General features: G+C 37.1%; 1 protein-coding gene across 4 annotated transcripts in view; it reads right to left on the bottom strand.

Moving 5' to 3' along the window:
• tut4 (terminal uridylyl transferase 4) overlaps positions 1 to 22,075 on the bottom strand; it is a 75,663-nt gene that overhangs the window by 17,487 nt on the left and 36,101 nt on the right. For all 4 annotated transcript variants that reach the window (XM_048539095.2, XM_048539094.2, XM_048539096.2 and 1 more), the window contains exons 15-23: positions 20,806 to 21,623; positions 17,883 to 18,033; positions 12,762 to 12,842; positions 6,846 to 6,949; positions 3,770 to 3,827; positions 3,393 to 3,496; positions 3,136 to 3,225; positions 1,809 to 1,922; positions 535 to 612 (exon numbers count right to left, since the gene is read on the bottom strand). In XM_048539095.2, coding sequence (XP_048395052.1) covers positions 535 to 612; positions 1,809 to 1,922; positions 3,136 to 3,225; positions 3,393 to 3,496; positions 3,770 to 3,827; positions 6,846 to 6,949; positions 12,762 to 12,842; positions 17,883 to 18,033; positions 20,806 to 21,623 — 1,598 coding nt within the window. The remainder of the gene's footprint in view (positions 1 to 534; positions 613 to 1,808; positions 1,923 to 3,135; positions 3,226 to 3,392; positions 3,497 to 3,769; positions 3,828 to 6,845; positions 6,950 to 12,761; positions 12,843 to 17,882; positions 18,034 to 20,805; positions 21,624 to 22,075) is intronic.

The following is a 22,075-nucleotide window of genomic DNA, read 5'->3' on the forward strand; positions in this document are numbered from 1 at the left end:
TGGCTTGAGATATTAAAACAGGATAAAATTAATACTCAGAAAAAACTGGCTATTTAAAAACAGCCTATATTCATGGCTTTTTAAAAGGTAAATCACGTCCTTCAAATTCAATGCAGTTCTTTGAATAAATAACTGCAAGTATTGACTAAGGAAATTTATCAATGGTTGAACGAGATACCTGCAGTTTTGTAGGCATTAATTTTGTAACTAATCGAACAAAGGGGGTTGACAGCTTTTATATGTAGGAAAATGGGACACCATATTAAAAAGTACTGGATGCAGAATTAATATAAACAATAATTTAGAAAGAAGAGCACTGAAGTGGTATGACTAATAGTCTAACCAGAAAGGTTTTCTTTCCAAAATTCTGGCACAGATACGATGAGAAAAGTGTCCGTCTTATGTGTTTGAAAACTTGACAGTTCTAAACAATCTCAAGATGATTTCCTACAGCTTACATCCTAGTCATTCAATTATACTACCTTATTCCCCAAGATAAAACATGCAAGTCGTTAATCAAAAATGATATATTACCAGTTCTTCAACATCATCAAAGAAAAAAGCATTCCATCCATCTACCATTCTCTGAGGTGCTTCTTTCCCATCAAAGATCTACAAAGAAATTGATTTGGTTTTTATAGTCAGTTTAGAAGAAAATCACATTTGCAACAGCAACGTCACCTCAGTGCTCTGGATTTTGAAACTGATAATATCTCCTCCACTACGTTATTTATTACAATAATTTCTTTTCCCAGAAGACCAGTACCGATATGCCCAAAACATAATAATATCATTATTTCACCACTGTTTTACTGTTCTTCATTGCTATCACAGTCGTATTGCTTTCCCAACGGTGCATTCTAAAATATGGTGTTATCACAAATAGAAGCAAAAGAGATCAATCATTCTGATCATAATGCAAGAAGGACAGCTTCCAAGTCTTCAAATAGCCAAATCTCAGACTGCAACTAAAATATATGATAAATTGAAAATGCAAATAACATACGTAACATTAGTTAAAATAAAGACATTCTTCTCATTCCATAATGGCAACAGGAGATTTTAATCTGTACTTAAGCTTGTCCATAACCTTTCTTTCAAAATACTACCAAGAAGCAAACTGGCAAGTACCCATGCAGCTTCAAGGTTTTCAGTTATGTTAACCATGAGGTTAAAAAGTTGAACAGTTAGGCAGTAACATTCTAGAAAAACAATGCTATAAAAACAATATCCTTTCAACAACATCTTTTACAAATGATATTCTGAATTATGATAAAACTGTTCAACAAAAAAAAATGAATGTTACAAGCAGTACTGCTCTTGATAACTGAACACAGGGAAACACAAGATAATTATATAGTTCCAAGACTGTGACTTCTTCCTTAAAAGAAAAGGAGACCTCATACAGCCCCCCTCTCCATGAGGGCAATCTGAATTGCAGGGTGCCTACTAAACTGACGCCATCAGGAATAACATAAATGGAGCTTAAGACTACTTCAAAAGCTGCTGGAGACACCAGGAAATTATGTGATAGATTGGAACTGCCCCATATAATTAAGGCCACTGGAATGATCTACCAGAGATGGAAACATTAGCATTGCCTCCATGCTGTTGCTAAAATTGAGAGCTGGATTGATTGTAGCACTTTGGAAAGAAATGTAACCTGAATGTTTTCCGTTCCCTTAACTGCCATAATTCAACAGAGTATATTCATTCAACAGATATGCATTTTGTCTTCAATTACAGTGCAGCGCTTCGCACACGCAAGACACTAACAGAAGTATTTTCATTCGGGCATTTATACTTACTTCTTGAAGAACAGGGATAACTGGTGGCTTTCTTTGTTGTAGAAAGTATAGCACCATGAGGACATAGGCATATGAAGACAGGCTTCCTCTTGAGGCATCACCAATATCACAACGCTATAAAAGTGTATGTTTTCAGTTAGAAATAATCCTGAAACCAAACACTGCTTACATACTCTTCACGATTCATCGAAGTTCCATTTAGTTTCGATATTTCTATTTCAAAGGCCGCAAACTATCCCACTGGGTGAGAACTTGAGAAAATGTGGATATGCTGTATTCTGGCTCAAATCTAAGTTCACAGGGACATTGCCCACAACTGACCGGCCCTTGGATGTCTTTCCTTGGTTACTAATTCTGTTGCCAATGATGCTTGTTCCACTGAGTTGTACATGTAAGCGTAATTGTCATTTGCATCAGTGAGTAAATACTTTCCCTATTATAGCAAAGTTCTGCCTATTACACCACAAATAGGGATTAAGCATTTGTAGACAGTATAAGTATGTGATTTGTGATCTCGGCGTAGAACCAAACTAGCAAGCACTCTGGAGGCTGCCCTTCAAACTCGTTTTCAACCAATCCTTTCAAACAAATAATTGTACTGTTGTAGTGGAAAGAAATAACCGATAATGGTCAAGCAAAGCAGTACCACACTTCTAGGCTGTGCACATGTGCAGCTGCTCCAAAAGCCTGCCCTATATATGTGATTTTACCGATACTTAATCTGTGATTCCCATTTGCTTTTACAATATGATGGAAAATTTGAATTTGAATCAATTAATTTTCTTTTCATGAATCGCATTACAATGCTGAATCATGAAAAATAGCACAGTGATAAGTTACATCATACTTTTACAATGATTTTGTACAGAATTAGATGGTGTTCGATGCATGATATTTAAAAAAACATTTTTGTTGTGACATTAAAATGTGATTCTTGAAATTAAGTACGTGAAATGGGAACTTGTATTTTCCCTCATTTCAACTTGATTTTTCCCATTCCTTATGGCTGAATGTCAAATCAGGATCCTTAGGCTTTGCCAGTTCTCAACTGCGTGCAAGTGACATGAGCTACATCATTTTGTAATGTTTTGTGGTGCCAAACTTCCATTTGTTGTCTCCCTGCAATGAGATGGTCAAAATGAGGAAGTCTTATTCTAGGGTAATATTGGTGCAAGCCCTGATTCAATACACAGTTTATGCACTGCTTAATCTGCTAATCACTCTTCTATTTTATATTCTGAACAACCTGACAAAGTATAGCAATACATGACCAAATGCAATGGATACAATACATGCGAAATACTGAGAAACAATGTTATGAATTTACCTTAGCAAACACCTTCATAGTGTACCCCAAATATTTTACTCTAGGATCAATAGCAGCATATGTAGCCAACATCCTTGTGTTATGCTGAGCCTGTGAAAAGTAAACTTATTAATGGTTGTCTTGCAACATCACAAATTGAATACTAGCCTTACAATAGATAAATAAATTCTACATTTAATATCATTTAAATTAATTATACTTCTACTATTAACATCGACCCAGTTACATCCGCAAGAAAAACATCCAGATTTCCTTACCAAAGTGTTGTACAAGCTGATATCTCCTTCCAGTCCACTCTGCCTGTGTTCAAATTTTACAATAGGCACTTTAGCTGTTGTTATGGGCAAGATGTTTCTCAAACCTATCAAAACAAGAGATATTCATTGCCAAACAAACTGTTACTAGGATTTCTGAAATGTAAATGATTGATCTATACAAACCAGATCTTCTAAGTTAAAATAAAGATCCATATTTGTTTGCCATATACAAAATACAAACTTAAAAGCAGTGAACTTTAGTGTAGTCATTCATACAAACAGAATGCAAGCCGTAGAAGAACAAAGATTCAGTAATAAGGATTGTGTTGATTTTTATTGAAAACTTTTAGTTTATTTTCATGAAAACAATCACCTACCTGGATGCTTCTTGAGGACTTTTGCCAGACCTTCAATTATTTCCTTACAATTGAGTTTCTTTAAGAAATTAAATACATATACAATAAGTCGGTTGAATTTTAGGCAAAATCAAAAAATTTCACTGACATTGACAGCTACAATAAATGCATTGTATTCCAAAGCAATACTAACAGGCCCATCCAAAAACATGATTACTTCCTATTCGGCCAATTTAGTATTATCAAGTTTGAGTGTTTCATTATCTGGTGATGCAGTATATTAAAACTTAAGGATGAGATAAAATTAACTACTTTCATAATGAAACTTCAATTACACCACTTGTTTTATTGTGTGGAAAATCTCTTGTAACATAATCATTCATGGAATAATAAATATTATGGGAATTCATTTCACAAGCACTGATTTCTCAATTAGGTTTTTGTTAGATCACATCATAATCTGGTTAAAAGTTACCCATTTCTGTAAGGGTGGTTATAACTTCAACATCACAATTTCCTAATCATGATTATCTCTGATATGTTTTATTCATAGAACTAAAGAGTGAAGCAAATACAGTATTACCTTATGTTGTTTTACCCTGAAATACAGAACTTGAGTAACAGGTGCAATAAATGCAGATCACTAGTGTAGATATTTTTAATCAATCCATTCAGCCAGGTGCAGGGATGGCTGGACTTCAATCTAAATCTTCTGGTCCAAGGAATGGGCAACTACCTCTGCACCACAGGATCACTTGTACATATTTAAGTGCTCAACAGCTTTATCATGCTCTAATAATGAGCAGGATAAATCACTTTCATATCTCTATTGAGTTGTTTGATAACAATTTATTAAAATTCCAAAATCTTTCAACAGGGTGGGCTAAGTTTAATAAATGATTTACAACTGAGACTGGGAGAACTGCTTGGAAAGTAGAGATCAAGACATTGTACTACTTGCATCACTCTCCTGAAAAAGTATCTTTCCGAATTGTTACTGTCTGCAGATAGACAGAGATATGATAAGCAAAGAGAATGCTGACCCAAATCCTCTGATATGGGGAGACACGTCTGACTCAATGTTCCTGATATGCCTTGGGAACCTGAGAAGATCCACGTAAGCATATGTGCGGTACATACACAGATTTATTGGACAACTTGACAAGCTGATGAGGGCCCAATTGGTTTATTTCATGCATACGTAGGGAATGCCAGTCTTATCATCAAGTCATAAAATTAAACTCTGGTGGGTTATAGAAACCTCTAGTCTTTAAACAAGGCACTACAACATACATATTACAATTTCCACATCTCTGTCCAGGTGACTTATATTATCTGATGTTTTCCTACAGTGTTTACAAACATTGTTGGTATTTCATTCAAGACCAGCTCTATTTTGCTGAAAGTACAGATCCTATATTTCTAGCCTGCCTTCGTACATCTGTGGTTCCAATTTGTTTTTACAATATGATGGGAAATTTAACATTTAACTAACTGAATCTGATTCCACCCCTTCACGCAACATGTTGAAACTTCCAATTGCCAGTTTTAGCCTGCCTACACTGCTCCAATGATAACGGGAACAGGTGGCAGAAACATGCATATTTAGACTGCTTGCCCTTTAATTATTTTGGATGTTATACAGATTTATTTAAAGCTTTTCACAGAGAGGTGTATATCTTACACAGGGGTAGACTCATAACTAAATCAGCTGCAGAGTTAAAACTCCCATGCCAACAAAGTTCACTTGTTCCTGCACCAGAGACAATGTTCCACTTCAGATTTCAATGCCGCTCCAACTTTATTGTGCTACGACTGAGTTCTGCATTCCGGAATCCAAAGTGATTGCCATTCCTTGGGAGATTCACAGCAGCATTTCCAACATGGCAACGTCCTCTTAACATTATAATCAAGTAAGAATTAACATTCACTGGATAGATCTTGAATTCAAATGTTTATGATCCATTTAATCAGTACATGGGCAACTGAATCAATTTGTTATAGTATTTTAAGCACTCTAAAATCAATCTTATTGAGCAGTTGAAAAAAACTAAAGGGGGAACTGTAATAAAATCCTAAACAAAATAAAGAGAAATAGGCCTGTGTTTAGTCTCTCATTTATTCTTTGTATAATTTACTTCAGAACTGCTGAGTATTCAGCAGCACTGCTATAAAAAAGTTCTGTACAAAATGAGCATTGCCTAATTGCTTTTAACCATTAGGTTAAAGGAACAAGTGGAAGATAACACTCAATAACACTAGAGGTGTAAGGGGCAATTCAATAGGGTATATTTCCCTATTTAAATGATATTCATTAAACTCTTCACCAATTAAGTGGGAATTACGAATTTCAATTAGTTTTAATCTGATAGCAGTTCCATTGGAAAATTCTGCTTTATAGGAGCAATAATTCTGTGCTAGGGCTAGACTGTTATTTTATAAAGTGAGCAAGGATAAGGTAACAATTACAATTTGTGGGATAAGGAAAATAAACCACACAAGGAGTAGCAATTCTGTTCAGTTATTGTTCACTCCAAACACTGGTTATTTCTACTAGCTATTTAATTTCTGTGATGGTAGCTAGAAAGCTTGTTTATCCTTACACTCAAAAGTGATCACCCTTTTTTATAAGATAACAAAGTGTGGAGCTGGATGAACACAGCAGATCAAGCATCATCTGAGGAGCACAAAAGCTGATGTTTCGGGCCTAGACCCTTCATCAGAGAGCCTTCCTCTCTGATGAAGGGTCTAGGCCCGAAACGTCAGCTTTTGTGCTCCTGAGATGCTGCTTGGCCTGCTGTGTTCATCCAGCTCCACACTTTGTTATCTTGGATTCTCCAGCATCTGTAGTTCCCATTATCACCCTTTTTTATAACTTTAGATATTGATTTTAAACTAAAGCTCATTTCCAAGGTCAAGAGGGAAATTAGGAGATCTGACTTAATTCATGAATTGTTTCATATTCTGGTTTCATGGGGACTCCCACTCTTTGTTTTCCCTGAAAGCCCTGTTCCCTTTCAGGAAAAGACAGTCCAAACTGGTCACTTCCCTCCATTTCAAATTTCAATTGATTGTTCACTTCGAAACGAAAACTCACCTCTGCAGTCTCATGGCCTTCCAAAGTCATGCATATATCCAGATCGCTATCACGAAACCCAAAACCATTTTTAGATGATCCAAACAAACACAGTCTGGCCTTGTCTGTCTCAAAAAAGATTATGTATGAATATCAGGGATACCAGATATTTGCGTTATCAAACAGTTATGTAAAGGAAGTAGACAGAGGGGTTGAAGAAGCAAATTGGCTGGAGATAAAGAGGACGGGGAGAAAGGAAAGAACAAGCAAGACATAAGGAGACACAGGATAGGGAACAGAGATAGAAAAGGACAGAAAAACCCAACAACCTATTTCACAATTTGCAATTAACTCAGCTTCAATAGTTCTTTCTTGGGGGTTGGGAGAGAAGGGGGAAGGAGACAGGGGGAAGAGTTGCAAGTTCTCATTGTCTTTTGTGTGAAAAAAGCTTCTTCTGACATCCATTCACCATTCTAGTTCTAGTTTTAAGCCTGTGCATCCCTGTTCTGAACCTCTCCAACAGCAGAAATAGTCTCTCTCCACTTAGAGTCATTGAGTCACACAAATGGAAATAGATCCTTCAGTCCAAACAGTCCATACTAACCATGTTTCCAGGCTAAACCAGTCCCACCTGCCTGCGCTTTGCCCATATCCCTCCAAACCTTTTCTAATTGTCAACTTATCCAATGACTTTTAAATGTTGTAACTGTATCCACCACTTTCTACGGCAGTTCATTCCACACATGAACCATTCTGTGTAAAGAAGTTGCCCCTTGCGTCTTTTTTAAATCTTTCTCCTCTCACCTTAAAAATATGCCTCCACCCTAAGAAAAAAACTCTTGTTGTCCCCTAACCTGTGCCCCTCATGATTTTATATACCTGAATAACCCTGCAACCTCCGAAGTTCCAATCACAAAAGTCCCAGGCTTTTCTGTCTATTTCACATCTCAAACTCTCCATTCCTGACAAAATCCTGGTAGGGATACAAATTTCGAAGAATTGTGCACCTGAACTGCTAGCATTTCGGTTCTACAACACAACCCAGGGTCTTACTGTTAACTGTACTTGTTTGTATCAGCAAGCTGAAATACCTCACATTTATCGAAATTAAACTCCATCTGCCACTCCTCAGCCCATTGACCAAGATCTTTTTGTAATCTTAAATAACTTTCTTCACGATCCATTATGTCACCCACTTTGGTGTCATTTGCAAATTTACTAACCATTCCTCTTATATTCTCATTCAAATCATTCATATGAATGACAAACAAAAGTAGACCCAGTACCAATCCCTACGGAACACCGCTGGTCACAGGGTTCCAGTCCAAAAATCAAACCTCGACCACCACCCTCTGTTGCCTACCATAAAGCCTGTTTTGTACCCAATTGGCAAGCTCACCCTGAATCCCATATGATCTAACTTACTAATTAGTCTACCATGTGGAACCTTGTCAAATACTTTACAGAAGTCCAAGTAAACAATGTCTACTGCTTTGCCCACATCAATCTTTTTGGTTACTTCACTGAAAAATTCAAGCTTGTAAGACATGATTTTCCCAGCACAAAACCATGCTGACTAGTCCTAATCAATCCTTGCCTCTATAAATGCATAGAAGTCCTATTTTTCAGAATGACCTCCAACAATTTACCCAACACCAATGTCAGACTCACAGGTCCATAGTTCCCAGGCTTCTCATTACAGTCTTCCTTAATTAAAGACATAACATTCGCCTCTATCCAGTCCTCCGGTACTTCACTCGTGTTTATATATGATACAAATATTTCTGTTAGGGACCCTGCAACTTCTTCCCTAACTTTCGACAATGTCCTTGGATATACTTGAACAGGTCCTGGAAATTTAGTTAACTTCATGTTTTCTAAGACCTCGAGCACTTCTTTGATATGAATTGTTTTCAGAACACCAATATTTATTTCCCTGAGTTCTCGGGCTTCCATTTCTTTCTCCACAGTAAAAACTGACACAAAATTTTCACATAATATCTCTCCCAGCTCCTGAGGTTCAACACAAAGATGATCTTGTTGATCTTAACTTGTTGATATTTTTAATCTTTCTAAACCCCTGAATTAGTTCATTCTCTATACTTTAATAAACCTATTCAGACATGTTATGACACATCTTTGCAGCAAGAGTGAATTCAAACAAGGACTTCTGGCCCAGTGCATTCTGCAACAAGGTAATACAAGCTTAATTCTTGTTAACTGCAAATTTAATCTTTTAGTCACAGTATTTATCGGTGAACATGTTCTGCACTTTCTCAAACACCAAAATATTCTTCTTGATGCATGGTGTCCAGAAATGATGGCAGTACTCTAAAATAAGGTCTAACTATTGCTTCAGATAACCATGGCATCACTTCCAGCAAATTATATCGCTGGGAAATATTATTAATAGATCTTGACAAGTGAAGCAAGAGAAACCTGGCAATGAGTTCCTTTTCTGCCACCATCACTTCTGTGTCAGCCGCCTCTGAGCTGGAGACGGTCACAGTCCGCTGTCCCGCACCTCCTCCAGTGCTGGGCATCGACTTAAATGCCCTGGCTGTGAGGTGGCTGATGTCCTGGCCTCCTGACACATCTTCTGAAGTCACCACCTGAGGTGGAACAGGGATGGAGATATAAGAGGCCTTGGCTTCCTGCAGACGGACATCACAATGTGGCTCTAGGGCAACCAAATGGAAAATGATGCGCCCAAGTTGCAAAGACAATCATGAAGCTGGGTGGATGCAGCAGAATCCACCACATGAGCCAAACACTGCCGACCCCGTCACTGCCATCTTGGACGTCATGATGTTATTGTAGTTGGATTTTATGTTTGTTGTTTGAACAGTTTGTTGCAGGCTTGGGGATGGTTTTGATTTTCAGTTGGGGGATACTGTCACATGCCTTCTGGAAATCCAAATACATAATGTCGACAGTGGCTCTCCTTCACCCACAGAATGTTCAGAGAATTCCAAAAAATAGGTTAAACGTAATTGCCCTTCCTCAAAACCATGCTGACTCTCCTGATTACCTTAAGCTTTTCCAAATACACAGCTCTACCTTTCTTAATTATCAATGCTGCTGCTTTCCCCAAGAAAAATGTCAAAATAATAGGCCTACAGTTTCCTGTTTTCTACCACCCTAGCTTGAATTAAGGAGTTATAATTGTTATGTTCCAACCTCCGGTAAATTTTGGAAAATTACAACCAACATATCCATAGTCATGATTATAGAGTTTTACAGTACAGAAAGAGGCCCTTCGACCCATCGTGTCCATGATGATCAAGTACCCATCTATGTAACTGGTCCCATTTTCCATCACTTGACTCCTAGTCTTGTATGCTGTGGCACATTAAGAAATCATTTTGTGACTCTTCCATGTTGTGATGGTTCCCGCCTCCATCATCCTTTCAGACAGTGAGCTGCAGATACCCGAAACCGAGAAGATTCTTCCTTAAATCTTCTCTAAACTCCTTCTTTTGAATTTCCCCTGGTAGAAACCAGGCTTATAAATTTTAATACACCTTAAAATGAGAGGGGGTCTAAGACAGCAGGAAAAAGGAGTGGGAGAAATGAAATGGGGGAGAATAAAGGCAAAGACGGGAGACATGAGAGCCAAAAGAGAATCCAAGTAGAGGAACACAATGGGGCAGATGCAGGGTTTGGGGAAAGGAAGGGGAAGAGAAACAAAGAATATGGAAGGAGGCAGTGTGTGAGGCAGTTACAATGAAATGAGTAAAATATAAATGAAGAGATCAGAAACATATGGAGTGGAAGGTGAACAGTGGTAGGAAAAATGAAAATATAGCCAAAGGTCACTATAACACTGTGGAAAGGTGCAGACAGAATGGAAGTAAGAACATAAAAATAAATCATTCAGTTCAACCAATTTATTGGTGTTCATCTTCCATAAGATGTAAAAGCACAAGTAGGCAAATGAGATCATGGCTGATCTGATAATCCTCAACGCCACCTGCCTACCGTATCTCCATAACACTTGGTTCACTTATAATTAAAAACCTGTCTATCTCTGCCTTGATTACACACAACACAGAGAAGAAGTTCCTTCCCACCACTTTCCTAAATAACTGATCTCTTACTTTGAGATAAGAAGATCCCTGCATACTCAGAATCGACCTGATGAACCTTCTCTGGACCGCCTCCATTATCAATAAATCTTTCAGTTCACAGTTCACATTATTTCAGGTGTGGCCTGACCAGTATCTTGCATAGCTATACCAAGATCTCCCTATTTTTATACCCCATTCCCCTTGAAATAAAGGACGACATTTCATTTGCCTCGCCTTTTACCCGGTGAACGTGGACGCTGGCTTTTTGTGATTCATACACAAGAACTCCCAAATAACCCTACGCTGCAGCATTCTGCAATTTATCCACAATGAAGTAATATTCAGTCCTCCTAATTTTCCCACCAAAGACTGAACCTCACATTTCCCCACATTGTGTCCCACCTACCAAATTTTTGCTACTCACTTAATCTGGCTATAGACTTATTCTGAGAATACCCTCTTTATCCCAATTCTCTTTCTTCTATGAGCTAGCCAATTCTCTGTTCATGCTAATAAGCTTTTCCGAATACTATGGGCTCTTGTCTTATTAAGTAATCTTACATACAGTATTCTATCGCATGATTTTTTTGGAAATCCAAATGTATTACATCTATTGGTTTACCTTTATCTATCCTGCTTGTTGCCTCCTCAAAGAATTAAAATATATTTGTCAGATGTGATTTCCCCTACATGAAATCATGTTGAATCTGCTTGATTTTTCTAAATACTCTGCTCCTATACTCATTCTTATTGACTCTTTACATTTTCCCAATGACGGATGATAAGCTAACTGGGCTATAGTTACCTGTTTTGTCTCACTTCCTCTTTCAATAAGCGTGTTTAATTGACATTTTCCAAACTTCTGGGACTTTTTCAGAATCTAGTGATTGTTGGAAGATTACTACCAGTGCATCCACTATCAATTTCTGTAGCTATGTGTCTTGTAATAGTAGAAGGCAACCCATTAGGTATTGGGACTTATCAGCCTTTAGTTCCGTTATCATCACATAATTCCTATAGCATGGAAACAGGCTTTCAGCCCAACACATCCACACTGAGTCTTCAAAGAGCATCCCTTGCAGACCCCGTCCAATCCCTGTAATTCTGCATTTCCCTTTGCTAACCCATTTAACTAACACATCACTGGACACTATGGGCAATTTAGCATGGCCAATCCACCTGACCCGCACATCTTTGGACTGTGGGAGGAAACTGGAGCACCCAGAGGAAACCCACACAGACACAAGGAGAATGTGCAAACTCCACACAGTCACCCAAGGCTAGAGCTGAACCCGGCTCCCTGGCTGGCGCTATGACGCAGCGGTTCTAACAACCAAACCACTGCGTCACCCTTGTTATTTTCCACAGTTTTTTGATTAAAATAATTATCTTCCGTAACAACTGTCTGGTCACATTAGACTTCATATTCCTATCCTTTTACTTTCTTCTACTTCAACCAACTATTTAAGCTAATATTAAATGTTTGCATCATCTCTCTCAATCCTCATGCATTCCATAACCAAATAAATCTTACTTAAAATTGTTTCTCCTGCTATCTGTCCTAAATCTGTTGATTATAATTTTATACTTGGTATAGAATGTCAGATGTTAAAGATGAAGATAATTATTTGGTCCATCCAGCAGTTCTTTATCATAGTACACCACTGCTTACTTCAAAGCTTTAGCACCTCCACCTCCACGTGTAAAAATTCACAATGATATAGTTACAGATGCCCTTGCAATAAGTTTTTGGATAAAACTAGCTGATTATACATACTTCTAAGACTGTGGCTGAGACTGGGTGCCAAAGGTAGTGCCTTAATAAATAAGATGAAGTGTGATGCTTATAGCAAGTTATAGAAATTACCATCAAATTCTTTACGGATAAATCTTTCCAAACTTGCTAAGGTTTGTTCTCTATTTTGTTCCTCAAGAGGTGAGAGTTCATCTAAAAAAAATTTGAGATTTGTTATTCATCAGACATTATGTGAGTAAGATGTCAATAATACTGAGATACAATTACACACAGCAAGCCAGTTTAGACATTTGATTACAGATACATGGTAGAAATAGTTAATGATTCTTTCTTATTTATTTATTCTTGAAATACAAAAATAAACAGAGATGCACAGTCCATGATTTAAAATATGCCTTTAGCAATTGCTGTAATGCATAGCTGATATTTTTCGGAGGCCAAATATCAATGTATAATGCAAACCCATTTCTGCTTGAAGTCAATTTTGCATCTGTGCCAGTTCTCTTGAATTTCAGAGATCCAATCGCTTCCATTATTACTGCCAGGCAATAAAGTTTGAGGTGTGAGAGTCCAGCTTTTAATCAGTGAGCACATCACAAAATTTTTACTAATGAATACAAAATGTCTATCAAAAGCATTCTCTGAATGGAAGTTTTTATTCTAAACTGTTGCCATTACAATACATTCAAGTTGTTTAATATTCTTGCAAAGATTTATAGCTTGGGTTGTGGATGAGGCTGTTGGCTTGCTCACTGAGCTGGTTGATTATCGTACAGATGTTTTGTCAACATGCTAGACAATATCATCAGTGCAGTCTCTGATGAAGCGATGTTGGTCTACTCCGCTGATATTTATGTGATCCAGTCTGTTAAGTTGGGTTGTGATTTTTCCGGTTCTGTTCTGCATGAGTTTATATATGGGGTCTCATTCCAAATGTTTGTTGATTCCATTCTGGGTTGAAAAATCAGGCCTCTAGGAATTCCTGTGCATGTCTGTGGTTGCATTGAGCTAAGATGGTCACGTTAACCCAATTAAATTGATGGCCTCATTGTCCGAGTGCACTGAGCTGAGGAAAAGTTTGTTGAGTCGTTTTTCTACTAGTTGGTGTTCGTACATCCTGATGGCCAGTTTCCTTCCAGTCTGACCAACGTAATGTTTATTGCAGTCATTGTATGGTTTTTTGTAAACTTCACTGGTCCTGCATGTCATGAGTATATGGTCTTTGGTTCTTGTGAGTATTTGTCGTAGCGTGGCTGTGAGTTTGCGTACTATCACGATTCCTAGTGATCGCAGCAGTCTCATTGTCAGTTCTGATATGTTCTTAATACAGGGTAGCATGGTCAGTGTATTGCAGTGTACTGTGTCCATCTAGTGGGCACCTGCGTTGGGATATCCATTGTTAGCAAAACAATTTCATCCATCGGTGCCTACTAGATAGACAACACCAAATGGACACAGTGCACCCCAATACACTAGCCACACTACCCTACTATAAGAACATTTCAGAACTGACAAAACTCCTGTGACCACTAGGAACTTTGGTAGCAGACAAACCCACAGCCACACTTCGACAAACACTCACAAGGACCAAAGGCCCCATATGCATGACATGCAAGACTAACGTAGTTTACAAAATACTTTGCAATGACTGCCACAAATATTACATCAGCCAGACCGGAAGGAAGCTGGCCAACAAGATAGTTGAACACCAGGAGCAGCAAAATGACATGACAAACTTTCCCTTATCTCAGTGCACTCGGACAATGAAGGCCATCAATTTAACTAGTGCAACATGACGATCTTAGCTCAAGCCAACCACAGGCGTGCACAGGAAGTCCAAGGGGTAGGGTTTTCAACACAAAATGCAACCAACTAACACGTAGAATTAGACCCCACATATACAAACTCATGCAGAACAGAACCTGAAACGACACAACCCAACTTAACAGACTGGATCATATAAACATCAAGCGGAGGGGAACACCATTGCTTCATCGGAGTCCGCAATGATGTTACCCAGCATGGTGAGGAAATGTCTGTACAATAACCAGCCAGCTTGGCAAGCAAGTGAACAACCACATATTCTCTCCCCCTTCCACAAGTTTCACAACTCATTTGTTCATTAGCTCACATCTATCCTCATCTTATTTTTCATATTGGGCAACAGCAGTACTTCTATTCCTCAAGCTACAGTGCTTGTGGAAACATGAAACTTCAACAATTCATTCTTTTTTAAAAAAGTTCTTTTTTAAAAAACTTTTCCAAAATCATCAGTGCTGAAACAAAACTACATTAAGTACTTATTATGTTATTTGATCAGTGCTGTGCTCAGGCTAGAAAATGGAAGGAAAGTGGCAAATATTGGGAGTAGAAATAAAATCACTAATTTGGTAGAGAACATCCCTGAATCTGCTTGGAACGGTTTCCGTTAGGTGAATAGAAGATCGTGTAATGTCCATACTATATCATGCAACTTATTTTGAGTGCAGCCACGGTAAAGCAAAATGTTTAATACACGTATTAAGATCATCCCATATGATCACTTTAACATCGATGTAAGCTTAAATCCTGAATTTGGTTCAATGAAACTTTCCAGTTCCTGATGCTAAAACTCAACTTCAGATAAGCCACATCAAGCATTCAAGGCAGTATAGATACAGGGCAAGATTAAATATGTAGTTAAACCTTAGGCAAAGAAAGTCAAAGAAATTGAATCAAGGATATATTTGGAAAAATAGGTAACAAATGAACAACAGGTGTGCATTATGCTCTATGTACTTATCACTTGAGTGGAAGCTGATTAAGATTTGGAAGGATTCATAGACAGTGTCTGAAATTTTAAGGCTGAAAGACTGATGCTTTAGCATCACTTTGGCATTAAAGATGACACCTTCTGTTAGAAAGTAACCAGTTCATAGATAAAGATCGATGCTCTAATCCTTACTGAATAAGATGAAACCCATACAGAACCTAAATGTTATATTTATTCAGATTTCATGCCTTATTTTCTAGTAGTTCTATATTATACAGTGTTCTCTGAGATGGGTGGGTGTGATTCTTTTTAGTGTTAGTTTCTGGAATCTGATTCAAAAGATTAATATTCCTGGTTTACATGAGGTGCTCAAATGAAGCTTTCTGCCTCTGAGAATTGGCATTGTTTCCGCAGTTTCCTCCACAGCGAATATTACGAGGCTGAGAGAAGACCCACATGCTTTCAAATTATGTTTGATGATAAGCCTTTGGATAAATCACCACCATTGGTAGTGGATGGCAAGGTTTTCCAACAGGATTTACTGAATTTGAAGTTAGGACAAACCTAGCCTGAGGCCAAGTTTCAGTTTAAGCAGAACACTGTTTCAATAGAAAGGAAGAAAATATGTGGTGTTATAGGTATATTAAAGTTTGTATGTGATAACATATATGATGCCAATATAATACCCAGGTAACAACTGGTGTTACAGCTAATAATAGAACAGAACTTGCAATGTGTTCGATAAAGAAAATGAAATAAGACTCCAGAAAGAAAAATATATTCACCATAGAGCAGTTAAGTTCTAGACAATAAAGATCATCTACAACAGTGGAAGTCTAACAACTTCATCTTGGCATTTAATAGTACTGATTTTATTGAATTTCTCGACCATCACCATCCTGGGGGTTCATCATGACCAAAACCTTAACTAGGCCAATTATATCATTATTATGGACACAACAGCAAGTCAGAGGCTAGAAACTCTGTTGCACCTCCTAACTTCCAAAAGTCTTTCTATCATTGAGAAACAGCACATCTAACAAGATTCAATAAGTTAACACCGTCCAGGACAAATGTGAGATTAACACCTCTCCCACCAACTTAAACATTCACTTCTTCGGCCACTGGCATACAATGGCATAAATGTGTACAGCCTACAGATGTACTGCAACAACTCACCATGGATTTTTCAACAACACTTCCTGAAACCAATGACATCTAATGCCAAGGTGGACAAGACCATCAGAGGTATGGGAACACCATCATTTGCAAGTTCCCCTTCAAGTTATAAACCATTCAGACTTGTAAATATATTGTCATTTCTTCATCATAAATGGTTCAAATCATGAAAATCCTAGATTAACAACACTATAGGAGTGCACCACATGGACTGTAGTTGTTAGGAGGACAGTTTACCACCATATGCCCATGGGCAATTAGGGATGGACTACAAATGCTAGTCTGGCTAAGAAAACAAATCTCCATGTTATTCACAAAATGCAAGGGTAGCGAAGCATTACATCTGGAGAAAGAATACCAGAAGCTCAAAACATTAAAAAATGTCTCTGATTCTCTTCCTATTTCCTCTAGAAAGGCAAGTTAAATGTCCTTAATATACATGGAAAATAAATAAATGAGAAACAATTACAAACTGTTAATAATGAAAGCTGGAGAAATTAAACTTCTCTATATTTATAATAATAACACAATGCATGCCACGTCATCAGAACTTCTGGATTTTAAAAACTGACCTTCAGTTGCGCATTATTAGTACTTGTAATTTAAAGAGGATTTGTTTTGTGCACAGAACTTGAGCATTGGTGAAAATAAGACATTTATCACAGTGTTTTTGTCTGCACTCAAAAGAATATTTCTAAGAATGCTAATGTAATGGAAACAACATTTTATACTCTCATTCACATCTTGTCAGCAGCACACTTTTCTCAATATAAAATATTGCTCCCCTTTACAGTGGCATTCTTGCAAATGTGCTGATGAATACAAGATGAAAAGCTTCAACAGCATATGCCATTTTTAAGCAATACTTCAAAGAATATTAGCTCAATTCTGCAGGAAACCAGCTCAGTTTTAATCCAAGCAAAATATGTACTTTCATATAAAGCTGCGAAGACAGGATAAACTCAATTTTACATTTCAAGAACTAATCTCATAATTAATTGCAATATCACAACGATTCCATCAAACATTCAGTGATTCAACATTGCTTGTCTTTGGAGAATGCTGCACCAATAATGGCACATTGTTGGATTCATTTAATCCACATGAAATTAACATGATTAAGACTGTTATAGTGACAAATTAAAGGTATAGTTCTAGCAAAGTCAAATAGTGCACCTGTGTTGGCTCAATATTTCTCCTCTTCAGATGGTAAATTATTTTCTTTAAGCCTTTAACTCTATGCTGTTGCTCAGAATCCCCCAATACTTACATTATTAATTACAAAATGACACTGAACTTACCATAACATTTTGTGCAGACTAGATCAAGAATTTGCTTAAATTTATTTATCATAGGTGGCAAAGGTTTCAAATCAATCTTCTTGAAATCCTCTGGGCAATCATTCTTTGAATGTCCGTCCCGTTTGCAGATGCTGCATACAATTGTTGGGGGCTGAAGATAACAGGAAAAATTTACTAATTTCATATAACCTGAAGAATAATTATTACTGCTTTACGAGTGCCATAATACTTATACAAAAAAAATACAATGACACATCATTATCTGTTGCCAAGTGATGGCACTTTTAAATGCTGAACAACCAATACTAGTTTTGTTGCTGTAGCCAGGTATCTTCCAAGGATGGAAACCAAGGTGAGTGTTATCTCCAGCCTGGTCCCTGCCAAAACAATACAGAGTGTACCCACTTCAAAGCAAAGCAACCAGACCAACTCTGTCCAGAGTACTTGAAATATATACCTAACTATCTGTTTAGTGTATTACATGCTATATTAAGTATTAATGATTGGTCTTTCATGTTAACTCTGTAAAGTATATTTTACTGCATGGAATTCATTTGTTGGAGCCCAATGTCCTCAATACATCATGTACCTTTGTGACACAGTTTTGCATTTTAAAACTAACACAAATGTATAAAGTTTCTGCCTTCATTTTAAATCTATAATATGCAAGATAAATTACAACATATTTAAAGTGCTCAAGCTATAAATGATTGAGTCAAGTAACTAATATGAAGTTAACCACACTGACTTGCAGAATTATAAGTAACTGGGAACGAAAAAAACTAATGAATTTAAATCACAAGCCTAAACAATATATTCAAACCCAGTTGTTTTTCCCCACATTTGAGATATCCAGCAACTGCTATAATATGAATATTTCCTGATTTCCTTCAATGGCCAACTTATTTCCTCAACCAACTGACAAGATATTCACCCCAGGTGACTACTTTAAATATAAGAAAAAAACACAAACTTAAAATAATTCACAAAACTAGTTCATTTTTAACCTAGAATATTTCTTATTTCTTGTTGGGAGTCCATTACAATCATCTTTCCTGGGGACTTGCACTGTCCTGACCATAATTTGTTTTATTCAAATGGGTGCCCCTTCTGCATGCTCCTTTGTAAGCATCTCACTAGTTTCAACTGAATGGATAATGGTTTCAATCCACGATATCGAAATTGAAACACCAATATTTAGACTTAACTGCTGTCAATACAACCAAGACTTTCTTTGTACATGCAATGTCTTCACCCCACTTTAAGAGTTCTTTGAACTCAATGTCTGCTATGTCATCATGATTCTGAAGTTCCTCTCTGCTGCTCACAAATGCAAACAGTGTTCACTTCAATTGCTTCAAAAACATCCATGTGATTTACCTTCACTCAATCCAGCACTAATCACCAAACATTGTACAATGGTCGGATGTCATTTAAATTAAAAGTAAAATTATTTAAAACTATCATATATTTAGACATGATATTAATTAATAAATCCAAATAGAAATGATAATTTTGAAATGCAAGAATCAAAAGTTCACTGAAATTGAAATGATTAATTTCAACATTATTGAACTACTGAAAGTGTATGTTACATTAAAACAGATAACTATTTTAGTGATTCCACTGCATTTAAATATGTACATTTTGTGTTTGAACTAAATGACAAAGCATCTGTAAAAGGAAATCAATCAGAGTACATATAGACAGATCATGATTTACCTTCTACTCAGTTGTCATTAAATCTGACATGAAAATCTAGACAACAGTTTGCATTGTTATGCATTTCAAAAGATTAAGAGGAAGATGAATGCAAGTGTTTTTTTTCCAAAAGCAACTCACAGTCTAGATATTCCTCATGTTTTCTATATTTCAGCATACTTGTTTTAAAAATTACAAATGTAAAACTTGAAAAAAAATCTTAAATTCTCTAAGCCTCTTGACCAATGTTGTTATCTGTGTGGTCTTTCTGAGGCTTACCTTTAATACCTCAATGCTTAGTATATGACTGCCAGCACCTTCACATCACTACCAGGAGGACTTGAGCTCAAAAACATCACATCAGGTCTTGCAAATGTTGCACAAATGGAAATTCAAATTAACGTTGAGCAACTGCAGACTCAATTGACAATTCATTTACTGTGAACTTTTTCTTAAAATAAAAGAACCTTTACTCAGTAACTTTAGTGGCCTGCATTTTATGATCAGTGGCACAGCGATAGAGTTGCCATTGATTCCGAAGAAAGCCGCCCAGTGATTTGTGTTTTTGATTTCCCCCTTCTTAACAATAGATTAAACCTGATGGCAATTCAATGGGATCTCCAAGCATGTAGTAACAGTGGTGTCAGTAAGCAGGCAAGCCACCAATTACATTGAAGTATTTCACAGGCAGCAAACCAGGAAGATTAAAGCCTTCAATATTTTTATTCAATTTAAAATTTCAGAAAACAAGTAAGGTGACAATTGGATTGAGATACAAGTTAAAACAAAGATAAACTTTTATAAAGACCGTAATATGTCAACAGAAATAAAACTAGATTTTCAGGGCCAGCAGTTATGGTTAGCAGTTATATGACAAAGTTACTATGCCATTAAAAATCAAATAACACCTTATTCAACTGAATTGTTGAATCACTGACAGCAACTTTTGCACTTTGTGATATTCTGCAAATGTGTGGTTCTAAATGTCACTGTCAGCTTCAGTACACTATCAATATCATTGATGAGTTTCACCAACATAACCAGTGCAAAATCCTGCCGGATGTTCCTAAATTAGCCCATTATAGGTTCTTATGCTATAACACTCTCGAAGTTAGAGAAGTCACACAATATTACTTCTCGATAAAAGGATGATTCTCATAATTGTTTAAAGTTTACACTTTAACACATAACTCAATTCATGCAAATCTAAAGGATAACTTGCCTTTCCATTTGTTAGAATGCTTTTCTCAAAGACATAATGTAGCTCCCCTGTCGCTGATGCATTCCCAGTATCATCAATAACAGTGCAGCTCAGAGCTTCGGTTTCTGTTGTGCAAGTTAGTGAGGTAGTTGATACACAACTGGCAGTGCAATTCGTTCCTTCTGAGCAATGTACTCCGAGTGTGCAACTATCTTTATGTCCATGCAGTTGCAAACTGGCTGGTAGCATCATATTTTCCATGGACTCACGATCTAACTCTTCCAGGCCTGCCTGCTTTGAACAATTCTCTGAAGCATCAGAAAGTGCCAGTGTTCTAGTGGATTGTTTGACTGAATCACAACCGAGCAACCTTTCACTGGAATCTCTTGCACAGTTGCCAACCTCTGGTTTCCCAAGACTGCATTTTTTAAAATTCACTGCAATTACACTGTTGGAAGATGGAACACTCTTCAATTCTGAATGCTCAGTATCAATATTAATATTTGAAGTAGAATCAACACTTGAGTTAGTACATTCCATTGTTCCACTGTCACTGGTCCCATTTGTCACTTCTCCTTCAAGAGAAGATTCTTTAATATCGCTCCCTATTACAGTTCCCTTCTGTGGCAGGCAACAATTGCCTGAACGCTCTTCAGATTTTAAAGGCTTTTTGTTGTTGACTTTCCCTTTTTTCCTACCATCTGGTTTTAACTTAATCCCATCTTTCATTTGAGGAGATGCGAAATATTTATATGCAGTCCTAAATCGTTCCAGAATATATTCAAACACCATCTGGCTGTTCAAACTGCGAGCTATGTTTCTCTTTAGTGCAAAAGGGTCTGTGAGAAAAGTGAACACAACAGTTATATTATGTAACGTTTTCCCTTCTACATCAAGTGCACTTGAAAAACATCATTGAAAACTTTCAATGGCATCTATTACAGAACTCTCAGAAATCTCAATTTATTATGCACGGCTGTGAAAATGATCTTGTATGAAGATGGTGCAGGAGTCCAGAGGAGGTTTATAAGAATGATCCCAGAGATGAAGGTCTTGTCACATAAGGAACAGTTGAGGACTCTGGGACTGTACACGAAGGAGCTTAGAAGGATGAAGGGGAATCTGATTGAAACTTACAGAGAAGCCTGGATAGAGTGAATGTGGAGAAGATGTTTCCACTAGTGGAAGTGACTCAAGGGCACAGCTTCAGTGTGAAAGGACAACCCTTTAGAACTGAAATGAGAAGGAATTTCTTCAGCCTGACAGTGGCAATTTTTTATTTTAATTCAAT

This window comes from Stegostoma tigrinum, chromosome 8, assembly GCF_030684315.1.
Source record: "Stegostoma tigrinum isolate sSteTig4 chromosome 8, sSteTig4.hap1, whole genome shotgun sequence".
Lineage (NCBI taxonomy): Eukaryota > Metazoa > Chordata > Chondrichthyes > Orectolobiformes > Stegostomatidae > Stegostoma > Stegostoma tigrinum.